The sequence below is a fragment of the Sphaeramia orbicularis genome, chromosome 13 (assembly GCF_902148855.1).
Source record: "Sphaeramia orbicularis chromosome 13, fSphaOr1.1, whole genome shotgun sequence".
NCBI classification, from domain to species: domain Eukaryota; kingdom Metazoa; phylum Chordata; class Actinopteri; order Kurtiformes; family Apogonidae; genus Sphaeramia; species Sphaeramia orbicularis.
Window position 1 is genome coordinate 29801605 of NC_043969.1, and position 13830 is coordinate 29815434.

General features: G+C 39.1%; 1 protein-coding gene across 1 annotated transcript in view; it reads left to right on the plus strand.

Moving 5' to 3' along the window:
* The window catches only part of LOC115431808 (rho guanine nucleotide exchange factor 26), a 36929-nt gene that overhangs the window by 15276 nt on the left and 7823 nt on the right, over positions 1 to 13830 (plus strand). The window contains exons 9-12 of the mRNA XM_030152458.1: positions 382 to 456; positions 733 to 822; positions 2231 to 2385; positions 6478 to 6687. Of these exons, the coding sequence (XP_030008318.1) occupies positions 382 to 456; positions 733 to 822; positions 2231 to 2385; positions 6478 to 6687 (530 nt within the window). The remainder of the gene's footprint in view (positions 1 to 381; positions 457 to 732; positions 823 to 2230; positions 2386 to 6477; positions 6688 to 13830) is intronic.

The following is a 13830-nucleotide window of genomic DNA, read 5'->3' on the forward strand; positions in this document are numbered from 1 at the left end:
TGTTTTTTTTTTCTCACTTTAATGCTTCCTTTGGCACAACAACACTCTGTCCCTACTGTGCTTCCCTCTCTTCCTATCTCTTGCTCTACTTTCATGTCACAGTCTTCCGTCACTCTCTCTCTAGAGACTCTGGGGTTTATGCTCGTTCACTCGGAGGCTTTTGGACCCTGAGAAAGTTTGGGTTCACTTCATTTCTTCCCATAGCTTCTTTCTGACATCAATATTTTATCAGGCCCTTGATAGAGTGCAGTGTGCAAAAAGCAAACTCATTGTTGTGAATGTTTTGTGTGTGAATGTGTTTCTAGTGACCTATTTGTTAAGGAAAATAACTTTCGAACTAGAAGAAAATAACTGTTTTTGCTTGAATTCATTATCTTGCAGACAATTTGTCAGAAGACGCCTAAAGAATCTGCACAGTATGAAGAGTGCAAAAAGGCTTTACAAGCTGTCAGCAAGGTCAGTTAAGTAACATGGAACAGACCTTCAGGTTGGACTTGGGTGAATATTTATGTCTGCATAAATCTTTACTCATATGTATATATATATATATATATATATATATATATATATATATATATATGTGTGTGTGTTTTCTCTCCAGTCTTGTTGTATACCAGCCTACACCAGACAGGAGTCATTCCTCATTCAGTATAGCTGTCATCTTAAAATAAATTACATGCAGAGAGTTCTTATAGAAAAAAATCAATGAACACTGTATCTGTGTGTGTACAGGTGGTGAGGAAGTGTAATGAAGGAGCTCGCACCATGGAAAGAACAGAGATGATGTACACCATCAACTCACAGTTGGAGTTCAAGATTAAGGTATGGGTGCAGCATAAACTATATGACCTATAGTGGATGGAGGAACCATCCACTATAGGCCATCACCATGTTGGCTTTTTGGAGCCAGAGGTGACCATGTTTGTACAAACGGGGCTATATGTATTAACCTTTTTCTCAAATTTTAGATCAGGGTGTTTCTGGAAGTGTTGGGTGACAATATCTGTGTAAGACAGTTAGAGTTGCCTTAAGATTAACACGCAACCATGAACAGAGCAACATATACAGGGTCAGCTGGTCAGTATAGCAGCTTATAATTCAGCTATTGCTGTGTTGGCTTTTTGGAGGCAGAAGTAAGTGACCATATTTGGACTAAATAGGTGGAACTAGAGCTCATGCTAAATGATAGTTTACTCACTCTGTAAAACAGTAAATGTCATAAAGCTTTGTGTACCAAAGTAATTTTATGGTTTCATTAATGGAACCTATTAAACACAGTTAAAGAGGAGCTGTGTGTCAGGAAAAAATATGTTTCATAAAGTAAACCAGAGCTCTGAGTCGTCAGTGAGCATCAAACACAACTGTACATCAGATTCTTCTGTTTTTCCTGAGATATAATTAACACAGGAGAAAATTGAAGATGGAGCAATTAAAATGGACAAACTGGAAAGCAGCTTCAGAGAAAAAAAAATTACTTTTTTATTTTTATTTTTTTAGACAGAAGTTTTCTCAAACTCTCTGTGAGTTATATTACAACTTGAAACATATTTCCGCATTGGCGCCATTCTTGAGGTTCTTGCCTTTTGGTTGTATGAAGTATTTACTCATCAGACTGACATAACTGTACAGAAGCAAAACACCAGCTGTGGGCAACAGCAGAAGTGTTAATCTACCAAGAAAAATTGCATTTATTTTAGTCTTCAGTGTATTTACAATATTTTCCCCCTTTTATTTTCCATCAGACAGTTCTGTCATTTGTTAACACATTTTTCAACTGTAGAACTTACGTATTTCTGCTCATAATTCCTCATACCTTTGTGCCATGTACAGTGTATTACGACACAGATCAGCTGTGTCAGCTGAGTTGGGAAGGGCAGTTTGTTCTGCTTGTAAAACATGAGCTAATGCAATCATGTACTGACATGCAGAAGCATTAACACAAAGGCCACACACTACCGTCAATCACTTGGCAAGTATCTATAATGCACACAAGGTTTGGCAGGCTCAAGTGTGGCTAAGTAGTGTGGGAACTATCTGCAGGAACATTTGGGATTCACAGATGTCTAGTGAACGTATTCTGTCCGCATTGCCAGCTGTTCACACATGCAAATGCAAATAGTTATTTAGTATTTCCTGACAGCTCTGTCATTGTCAAAAAAACTCTTAGATTTATTGTCTGTCTATTCATTGCTAACCCTCATTCATTACCTCTCCTTTTACATGCCTCCAGCCTTTCCCGTTGGTGTCATCGTCCAGGTGGATGGTGAAGAGAGGAGAGCTGACGGCCTTTGTAGAGGACAACGGCATCTTCCTGAAGCGGACGTCACGGCAGCAGGTCTATTTCTTCCTCTTCAATGATGTCCTCATCGTCACTAGGAAGAAGAGGTGAGCTTTGAGTGAACATTTGGCCAGTACCGCCAGACTCTGTTTATAATTTCACCGGTGGGACTGTGACCTTGGTGTGCAGGGTTTCCACATAACTCACCTGCTCTGACATGTCGAAGGTGAAAGTGTAATCTCAAACCGCTGGTTAGTTTGTGTGAGGCCAAGACCCTGAGTACAGGGAGTGTGATAATGTCATCTTTAGTATCGTGTTGAAACTTGTTCTGGGAAATCTGTCCGAATGGAAAACAGTGACTTAGGCTGAAGCTGAAATAACTACAGTTGAAATGTGGAAATTCACAATATAAATAATAAGTCTGTGCTGTCACTTTGATTCTTAGGCTGAACAGGTGCAGTTACCTGAACTTGTCGCAACTTGGCATTGTGAATCTGTCGGCTTTTGTCTGGATGTTGTCAAGATTTCAACATGTGCCATGTGTCATGAATCACGTAAAACTAGCAGGACTGCTTAGTATCTCTCCAGTCAGTGAGTTTCCCTCCCTTGTCTGTTTCCTGTAGTTTTAGGCAGCACCATGGGGAAAGCCATAAAGAGGATTTCCTGGAAATGCTATGGTTTTTATGTAACATCTCAGTGTGGGTGTGCAGGCATGAAAAAGAAAGTCCATTCCCGCTCATCTCCATCTGTCTGGAACTCATTCTTTCTACTTGCAGACTCAGAATTCCTAAGAATCGCATCGTGAAAAAAATATTAAAAAACATTATTCCGTATGTTATTTTTCTGGGAATCTGATCCAGGCCGGCAGACTCCAGCAGTATGTGGTGTCAGGTCTGTGTTTGGAAGAAGGATTTGGTAAAGGGAGTGCTCCGGAATCAGAGTCTGGGTAAATGTGTGTGTGTGTTTCAAGAAGAGAAGCTGTTATAATATTGGTTTGTTCTGTGGGAGCGCTGGAGCCCTGCAGTGGCACGCTACTCTACAGCACTCCATCTGCAGTAATCAAAACAATAACACTGCAGAGGAGGCACGCCAGGCCAGCCAGGCACCACCAGGTCACAAACCCTCCTAGACATAATGCTACATTAGCTCCATACCAAGTCATTAGAAGAAGGAGCGAGTCCGGGAATAACCTATGAGCAGCAAACTGGGCCCTGGTGCCAAATGCAATAATGTTACAGAATACGACTGAAAACTTTCACCGTCTTCTTACCTCATTTTTCACAAGTTTCAGCCTCTAAGAGTAACATCAAACCCAGAAGGAGGTGAGAAGACCAAAACCACACTCAGTCATCAGTGACACAATAAAAACACACCTATGACCCTGGAATACTTTCAGTGTTGACAGAAGATTATTCGTGGTTCTGTTCCGTGTTCCATCTTCACTATATGAACAAAAGTTTGGGGATACATTGAATTTGGGTGTTTATTTGCTAATTGGGGGTTTGGCTATAAAACAATGATGATAAATGTCATGATGTAGTTTTATATGGTGATTCGATTTTACACTGTTGTCTAAAATGCTGACAAAATGAGTTTTTTTTTTTAACTTAATTTTACTCTGTTGAAATTTCAATTTTCATTAGAGTTGTTTTCATTGTACTTCCTCTAGATTTGGGAAATGTTTGTCATATTTTGACTGTGAATAATCATTTTAAACAACAAATAACCGTCTGGTTTCTTCAGCTCTCACTTTGGAAGAAAAATTTGCCTCTAAACTTGGATAAAACATTAATTTAACATTTTCTCGTCATAATTGCTGACAACTTACATGAACATATTTATGCTTTTCAAATCAGTGGGAATAGGAAGTCTGAAAAGACGGAGGTGTGATGTGTCCTAATATGACACAGGCATAAAGGCTGCTACAAACTTTTTACTGGTGTCAACATATAACACATTTTAAAACGTGTATAATTTCTAATTGTATGTCTGTGTTAAAATCATGGACCATATTCTCAATGGACAAATTAGATATTTATCTTTCTGGATGACCTTCAATATATGCCAGAACTTTGGTATTTCTCTAATGCATTTTTTTATTTAAATGAAAACATACAAACTGCCACATTACCTCTAATAAGTGAATTAATATTGTCTCATCTTATGTATTATTTAAGCATTAAATCAATGTAAGTTCATGCTTTTTAACCATTTAATTGAATCCATGTTTTTAGTCCAGCATTTTCAAGTACTAACCATATTTTGAAGGACGTTGCAGGAACAAAGGTCTTGCCTGTTAACACATTTGTTAATCATTACCTTATACTTTTGTACATTGCCTTTGAATAATGACAGAGAAGAAAATCCAAACCCTATTAAAAACACAACAATAAGACGTCAACGTGAGATTTGTCAGACTCTGTTAGCTTCAGAAATCTGGATGTTTTATCACTGTTGAACAGATCCAAATTCTAACCGGCTCTTGGACTCGAAGCCCATGTCGGACTCTGCTGTTGTCACGCAGCAGGGAAAGTGTTGAGCCGCTGCACTCTGGTTCACAGGAACACTTATATAACACTGAGTCCACACCAGCTGGCTCCTCTCTCATCTCTACTCCCCCCTTTTCCTGTGTGATGCTGGGCATCGGCTAAACATCCAGTAACACGTACATTTCTAACTTATTTCATTTCTTTCCTGCCTATCTTTGAACTTGGTATTTCTTTCCCTCTATGCTTGGTCACCTATGTATTAGTGCAAACATAAACCTGGTTTACTCTGTTTTTTTTTTTTCCTGCTTTCTGTTTGTTTGACTATGCCTCGGTCTTGACACTCCTACTTTTCACCAGGACATTTCACTTTAATCCTGTGTAGATATGGGTGTCTGTTTTATGCTTTACTTCGAATCCTATCTAGACATCTCCACTCTGAGGATTTGCGTTAGCTCTGTGTGTGTGTGTAGGTGTGTGTGTGTGTCTGTGTCTGTGTGTTGCAGAACAGGTTGCACACATGTAAGATGGTAACAGACAGCTGTGATGACATACAGTAAATGCCTGCGCTATCTCTAATGCCAAAGTGATCCTCATTCCGGCAAGGTGTGTTTGTTTTTGAGTACAAACAGTAGATTGAGCTTCTTATTTCACCACAGGATGCTGCTTTCATTTCTCTGTTTAGTAATAACCTGACACAGAATACGCTGGAAGAAAACTCACCCCTCAAACATGCATTTTCCCCACCCTTCCCATCCCCCTTTTTCTCATGTATGTAAATGGAATCACAGGCATTTTACCTGTAGGGCAGTTGGGAGCCTAAAAAAATGCAGACCTTAAATTTTTCGCTTCACATGTGAGCTTTGTAAAAACAGAAGTTAAGGCCAAGAGGCTCATCTTGAAGTCAGTCCGGTTTGCCAGAAGGCAGTTTGTGGTCACAGTTTGCAATCACAAACAGTACATTTTCTATCCCATTCAGTCCACATTCCCTTTCCTGTCCACTTCCTCAGTTTTTCTGTACTTTTTCTTTCTTTAAATGTGTCTAATTGGCTTTAAGTTAACGGATAAGTGGACCTTAAGGGCTGATAATAACACTTGTCGTGATTGGTGTCTCAAAACAGTCATGGACCCAGAGCTTAGACATGGACAGATGCACTGCTTAGTACCTTGTTCCTTCTTGTTTGCGTGTATTGTCTGTAGTAAGCGTCATCAAAGTATATTCCAATGCTCATGTGTCTTATAATAACCTAATTCCTTCAATGTAGCCTCTTAGCTTGGCTGCTGTTTACGTCTCCTGCTTGATAGAACACATGTGGACTGGAGTTAAGCTCCTGTTCGTTTGAGCACTATGAAAACAGACATGCATATACTTTTTCTCTTGGTCCAGTGCCACAGTAGAGGTCCCATGTTTCACAATCAGCTCCAGATGTTTCTAACTTACTGTGTATTCTGCCGAGCATAGGGTCAGGTAAAGGTACTCCTGGGGATTGTAGGCATGTACATGTGTGCATGTTTGGAAAAAAATGGAGCATGTGACTTATTAAGGCAGCTGAATAACTGGACTGACATTTGGCGTCAGTCTGTGTTTAAAACAACCGAGTAACTTAAAAACATCATACAAACAGTTTCATTTGTTATGAGGACATTCTGTCTATTGCATTGCCATTTCAAAGATCAAATAACTGCAACAAAATCTTCTTTTCTCTCTGCCAGTGAGGACAGTTACACTGTTATCGACTACGCTCTGAGGGATGAGATCTGGGTGGGATCCTGCCAGCCAGAGGATCTCAACCTGTCACCCGTCAGAAGCACCGCCAGCATGTTGAGCTCACGCCAAGCCGGCGGCAACCACCTCTTCCGACTTAACTTCCACAGCAATCACTCCGGTGAAAAAGTGCTGATGATCCTGGGGACAGAGTTGATGTGAGTCTTTAAATCTGTTACCTTTTATTTCCACTTAAGATGCAGTTTTAAAGGGGCTATATGTAGTATTTCTACTTTCAAATATTGAAAAATGACCTAAAATGATCAGTGTAATTTAAAACTAGAAAAGCACTCGGAGAGCACAGACATCCGCCAAGGCAGATCAGTGTGTGTCCCCCCCCCCCTCCGATCACCACCAAAATTTAATCATTTGTTCCTTGTGCCAGTATCAACATTGAACATCAACATGAAATTTCCATCCAAATCTGTTCATAACTTTTTGAGTTATCTTGCACATGGACAGACCGACTGATCCCAGCAAAAACATAACCTCCTTGGCGGAGGTAATAAAGGGCTTTAAGGGGATGCCAAAACCCCCAATGTACTGGATTGAAGAAACATGAATGAATTTTTGTGTCCACTAGAGGTAGTAGTGAGTCATTCTGCTGGTCTGTCATGGTGAGGAAAACTAACATCACAGGGTCTTGGACCAAACCATCAGACAGTGGCCAGATGGGATGAGAACCACTAAGAAACAAGTATTAGAGTCAAAGAAAGTGACGAAAAATTAGAAGCACTGTTGTTTTCACCGCTGAACAAAGCTCAAAATGAAAAGAGTGGAATTTGATGCTGAAATTACATCATCGATTTTACACAAGTGAGTTTGATTATTGTTGACCCACAGTTCAGACTGTAGTATGATAGCTTTGACCTTGTTTGGACAATGCCAAACAATCTTTAGAGTAGCTATTGACAACAAAAACCATCAAGAAAGCTAGTTAATTTGTTATTTTACTGTTGACGATTTCTGTCTAAAAACAGAGCTAAGCTAACAGAGCTATAATGTAGTGCTGCAACAACGAATCGATTAAATCGATCCAAATAGGTTCTTAAGAGTTGGCAACAAATTCAACAGTCGATTCATTGGGTCTTGAGCATGTTCGTGTTGAGGTCTGCTGGCACACAGTGTAGTGTAACAGAGGAAAACACAGAGCAGCATGGCTGAGACTTCGGATGCTGGGCCAGATTTTTAAGTTTACAGTATGTTCACAGTGGCCACAGCAGCCCCGTTTGGCTGAAACATAGTGCGCCGTTCATGCAACAAAACTTGAATATGGAGAAAAAAATGGCCAAAATCCCATGGCACAGTACATTTTGCGTAAACGGGGCTGCTGTGGCCAGTGGGAACATAATGTAAACCTAGCTTAAGATAGCCTACATGTCGTGATTACTTTTGCCCATTGACTATTTAGACACTATCATTGTAGTTATAAAGTTTTATCCAATTCCATTTATCAGGCCACCAGACCTATCGCTGACTGGAACTAATACATACAACACTAGTTTGATAGACTATAATCAGAGCTGGTTGAAGACTATATCTTGCTAGTCTCTAGCCATAACGAGTCTAGGTAGTGGACTAGTGCTCGCTAACTATACCTGAAGTCATTGCAGGGATGTAATCATTAGTGACTTGTCTGCAGCCTATATTGCTTTGGGTTAAATACTGATCTTTAAGAATTGAGTTTTTTGTTTATTTGATGAATCGATTAGTTATTAAAATAATCTACAGATTAATCGATTATTAAAATTATCGTTAGTTGCAGCCCTTATATAATGTAAACCTGGGGTGGCCAACCCTGGTCCTGGAGAGCCACTATCCTGCATGTTTTAGATATTTCCCTCTTCCAGTACACCTGACGGTCGTTATTAGGATTCTGCAGAGCTTGATGAAACATGCAGGATAGTGGCTCTCCAGGACCAGGGTTGGCCACCCCTGATGTAAACTATCAGCTAATGCTACATGTGAAGATTATAAGACATTGGGTTATTTTGTCAAAATAGCAGCCTATGAGTTTTTGGTAGAAGGTGAAAACCTGATGATCTCAGAATACAGATGTGTGTAAACAATGAGCTTTATACTTTATTCAGTGAGTGATACAGTCTGTGGATACATAGCACTGATTCATTAGTGGTTTTGGTAGTTGGAAGTGTGTTCTGGTAGGTGATTTCGCCCTGATGTTGAGAGTTTGGAATTTCAATACTACATATGACCCCTTTAAAATACCACACAATAGCCTGAATATTGGTAGGTTGGAGTACTTCTGAGGTTTGGGTGTTGGCTGCTCTTTCCAGTCAGGATTCATTTTCTTTGGCTCAAGACCGACTGTATCTCTTTAAGAAGTAGCTCAGGTGCTTCTAATCTCTGCAACAGACTCCTTTCACCTCATCTCCCCTTCTTGCTTACTAGTATACTTAAAGAAAGACAATACTTCTACCCCTCTTTCCTCCCTTCTTAGTCCATTGTGGATCATGACGGGTCCCAGGAATATTTTGTTACATCTGTTCCAAATGACATAGCCTGCATCCTACTGGTTGTTGTTGTTTATGTGACCTAAGAATTCAACTTTATTTATCAGTTATGCTGTCATGTTTCTGCTGTAACGCAGGTCGATGATACCGGATGATTGTTTTGTTGACAGAGCTGGCTGGGGTTGTCTAGAGTCAATTTAAAACCTGAGTCATTCTGGTGAAAGCCATGTTTTTTGTTTCTATCAGTTAGAGCCATAATTCATAGCATGTGTAGTGATTACTCACACATCTGATTGGCCCAGAATCCACGCCTTTTAGCGGCGTTTGTAAAGTTCAAAGAAAATCTCCCCGTCTTTCTTTGTACAGCAAATAGACTGTGGAGCGAAGTTGTTTAGATAGATTATATAACCCGTACAAACAAAGGGGATCTGTCATATATTGGTCTTCCTACAGGGTTTATTTGTTCTAGTCTGCGGTAGAAATTGCAATCCATGCGTACACATACTGAGTTTTCACTGTAATTATTCAGTGTGCTTCAACGCTTTAAGGCTTGCTCCTCCTCATTCCAGTGTAGTTTGAGAAACACCCTCCATTCTCATTACAGAAGCTGTGGTTTTCTACTGTATAAAGCACACAACAACAATAACAACAAGACTCACAGGAGGAAGATTTAGCAGCTAAAGACAGATATTTCCAAAGGAGTTGTCTTGCTGGACTTGTATAAATCCAGTGGGTAAAAACACCATATATTGGATGTATCACAAATGTCTTAAAATGTAAAATTATCTTTCAGTTGTTGGTTTTAGACTTTATTTCTACTCTTTCTAAGTTGCCTAAAGTCAGTTGATACTACTACACACATTGGTTCATATCACGTGGGATGTTAGGATGTTTTCACCGTACTTTTGGCACTGTCTCAGTATGACAGTGTAAAAGGTAATAGAAGGGAGTCAGTAAGTGATTAACCTGCAAACCTTGCAGGTCAAACAATCAGTTTTTTTTAAGGAAGAGCATAAGCTTCAAGAAAATAGCACAGTCAGGGTTCATAAAGGGTTCATCTGAACTGAAGACGTGTTCAAGTAAGAGTAGGCAGCAGCATATACAGGCAGAGAAAGGCCGTTTTAAGTCTCCTAAAATGTGCTTGGTGAAAATGAAGGGAAAGATTTCAAGGGAAAAAACACCAGAATGTGAAAGTATTAGGGCTGATGCGTTAACTCGGATTAATCCATTGTCTTGATTAATCTGATTGAAAATGTTAACACAGTTAATTAATGCAAAATGACTCTGAACATCTCTGGAAACGCATTTGAGGCAGTTTGTCCAAGTAGAGTTAACATCACCCACGAGCAAATGGGCAGTTGATCCGGTAGTGACAGGCAGCAGAACTAACCGATAAAGATGGATGACACTAAACAGCAGGTTGACCCTCTGGATGGAAATATGAGGACAAAAAAACCAAGACGGAACAGTTGTCTCAAGTTGTTTTGTTGAAACTGTTGAAGGCATTTAATAAACATGTTAAGTAAATATATATTCCCTTCTTTCTTGAATCTATTTTCTCATGCAAAATGAAATGCGATTAATATAGAATAATAATGAATGATATTTAATCATGATTAATCAAAATTAATCCACAGCAACCCTGTGATTAATCTAATAAAAAATTTTAATCGTTTGATTGCACTAGAAATTATACACCTACCTTCTGCAGCTCTGTAATGCCAAGTCTACATTAACACAGATAATTTTCTAAACAGTTATTTTCTTCCTCTTCTTTTTTTATTTTTAGTGGTTTTTTGTTGAAATATTTCTATCAGGTCAACCACAAAAAAAATGATCACAAACTGCTATAAATACTTGGATAAACCATTGTTTCTGCCAGCCTTACGCTGTGGACACTATGGATAATATTGAACAGAGCAGTTTCAGAAGCTTTAATCTGTCATGAAAATGTGCAACAAGTTAGGTTTCTGAACCAAATGTTGGGTTAAGGTTGTTGAAATGTATTTTTTGTGAAGATTTCCCCATAATGCTGGATTTGGCCTGTTTTCCTAGAGGTATTTGTGTTGACCTCGATCTACTGCAGGTCATACACTGGTTTATACACCTGGATTTGATGTTTCAGGTGCAGCTTCATTACACAAAGTAATAATACATATGTGCAAAATGGGGTCTGATGCCATCGCTTTGCAATCACCTTGTTTCCTCTCCACACAGATACACATTAACGGGAGGTTTTAAACATTTTCCCTCTGGTAGGCATTTGTAAAATTGTCAGTTTTTGCCACCTAAAACACTGTTTTCATGTAGATGAGAGGCCCAAATGTAGAGACAAATATGTTTTGCAAAATATCTGCATCATTGTGAATGAGTCATAAATATAACAGATGAAATGATAAAACTATGATGAAACTGCAGTAATCCATCAGAAGTATCATGGTAGAGTCAGTTTTGACAGAATCTTAATGGCAATTGGTAGTTAAAGCTGTCAATCACACATTTACAACAACAAAAAAAACATCCCCAACAAAAATCTACCCTGTGATTTTTTCCACAGCTTGTAACAAAAGCTAGAACATGTGCAAAAGTCTCATATAGTCTCAGACCAATTGGATTTTCTGCCCGGTGATGGCCAAAAATATCACACACTGAAGCTTTAATCTGCAGGTCTGTAAGTGTTTTTGCACCTTTGTATATCTTGTGTGAAATTAAACCGTAGTATTATAAACATCACTGTAGAAAATGCATTGTTATAAAGCTGCACACCTGATAAAATGGCTGAAATAATAATATTAAGCGTGACCGCTCTGAGTCTGTGTGGGGGTCGGTGTGTGTGACATGACTTAAGCGTGCTGCCCACCGAGTCTTAGATCAGGCCCATGTATACATGAAAGGGGGGGGTCTTCAAACTGCCTCCACTCACTGTAGTGTGTGTTTTGTTGTGGAAAGCCCCCAGACTCCCACCTTTTGAGAGCGTGGATTTGGGGCCCTTGGCTGACATGTAATGATGTGTGTGTGTGTGTGTGTGTGTGTGTGTGTAGGTGTGTGTAGGTGTGTGTGTGTGTGTGTGTGCACTGTAACTCTGAATGAGCCGAGGAGAAAACCTGGCAACTGTCCATTGTTATAGTGGTTGCTAGGCATTGTTAAAGCAGTTGCCTAGCAGCAGCCCATTGAAAAGTGGGCTGTTTCCCACACTCTCCCTCCTCCCTGCCTGTTGCTTCACTCTTTGTGACCCTGCTTCATGGTCCCGTGTCTCATCTTTTAGACAGCGGCCACTGTCTCTGGCAGCGTTTTGTTTTTGATGACCAGAGAATAACTTCCTCCTCGTCGGTCCATTCATCCCGATTTAGTGATTTAACCCAACATGACACATGGAAGTGGTGCTTTAGCCAGCCGGGTTTGGCTTCTTATCAAAGCCTTAGACGCTTTTAGAAACCATTGTGAGGAAGGGGAGGGTACAACTACTGACTATTTTCATTATCTACTGAAGGACTTATTTTTGATTATTTATTTACGCTGTAAAAAGTGTCAAAAATGATCACTTGTACTGGTGACATCTGTTAAATCACACTTCTTAAATTGAACAAAGTTATTTATTTGCAAGCAAATTTTTTTTTTTTTTTTTTTTTTAAAGAAGAAAAGACCTCACAAATACAAGACTGGTTTGTGCTTTATTTCTGTGTTAATGTTAAAATAAAGCTCCTAAGACTTGGGTGATGTGGGCAAAAAATAAAATCTCAATTTCTTTATTTTATTTGCCTTTTTTAATTTATTTCACAGGTGTAAAGCACAGCTATTATCTGTAGTTGAGTTAGCGACAAGCTAATTTACATCTGTATCCCCATCAGGAGACAGAGATCAATAACAAGACAATACAGGGTTCCCATTTGTCCTGGAAAACCTGGAAAATGATTGACCAATTTTCCAGTCATGGAAAACATGGAAAATGAGAAAAAAGGCCAAATGTCCTGGAAACAGCTAAGTTATCCTGGAAAATTTTTTCTCCTCCCCCTGCCTCATGACCTTAACTGAGATGATGCAAAGGAAATTGTTTTTCAGTGATTTATTGAAAATATACAAATATGTTTAGAGGAAGTGTAAGAGAGAAGAGAAAGTTGAGTTGGGAATTGCCCAGTTGAATATTGTAACTCCATTTGGTCAGGCTAATGAAGTGCTAGGCTGTAATCTGTGGGTGTGTTTGCATTATTCTATGATATATTTGTCATACTTATTTTTCATAAATAAATCATAGCCATAAACTGCACATCACAGTAATAAACATAGAAACAATCTGGGTAAATGCAAGTTACAACTGTCCAAAAGAACACTTTCAAAGAATGAGGGGGAATGTATTAGTGTATGACATGATAACTTGTCTCTGTAGCAGCAAAATGTCCTGGATAAGTCCTAGAAAATAATTTCAGGGAAAGAGTGGGAACCCTGTAGTATACAAACATTAACCACAAATATTTCACAACAACAACAAAAATGACTGTTGCATTAAAAATCAGATTTCTCCCGTGTATTTGCATTTATGTGTGATGAGTACATGATTTCTTTTCAACATTACATGAACTGAAAACGAAACGGGACTCAAATATCGACTTGATGTACTATTATCTGAACACATTCACAAACCGGTTACATTTTCAATTTTTGTTGAGTAAGAATGGTCTCCAGAGGAATAATCATTTGCGATGTGGGCATTTTTAATGATTTTCACAGAGCTAACCTCAATTTCCCAGAAAGATGTTAGTTACACTGCATGTATAACACACTATGTTGAATCTAAGAGCAGCGGAAGCGGGGCTCCGATGTGAAATTCCACAC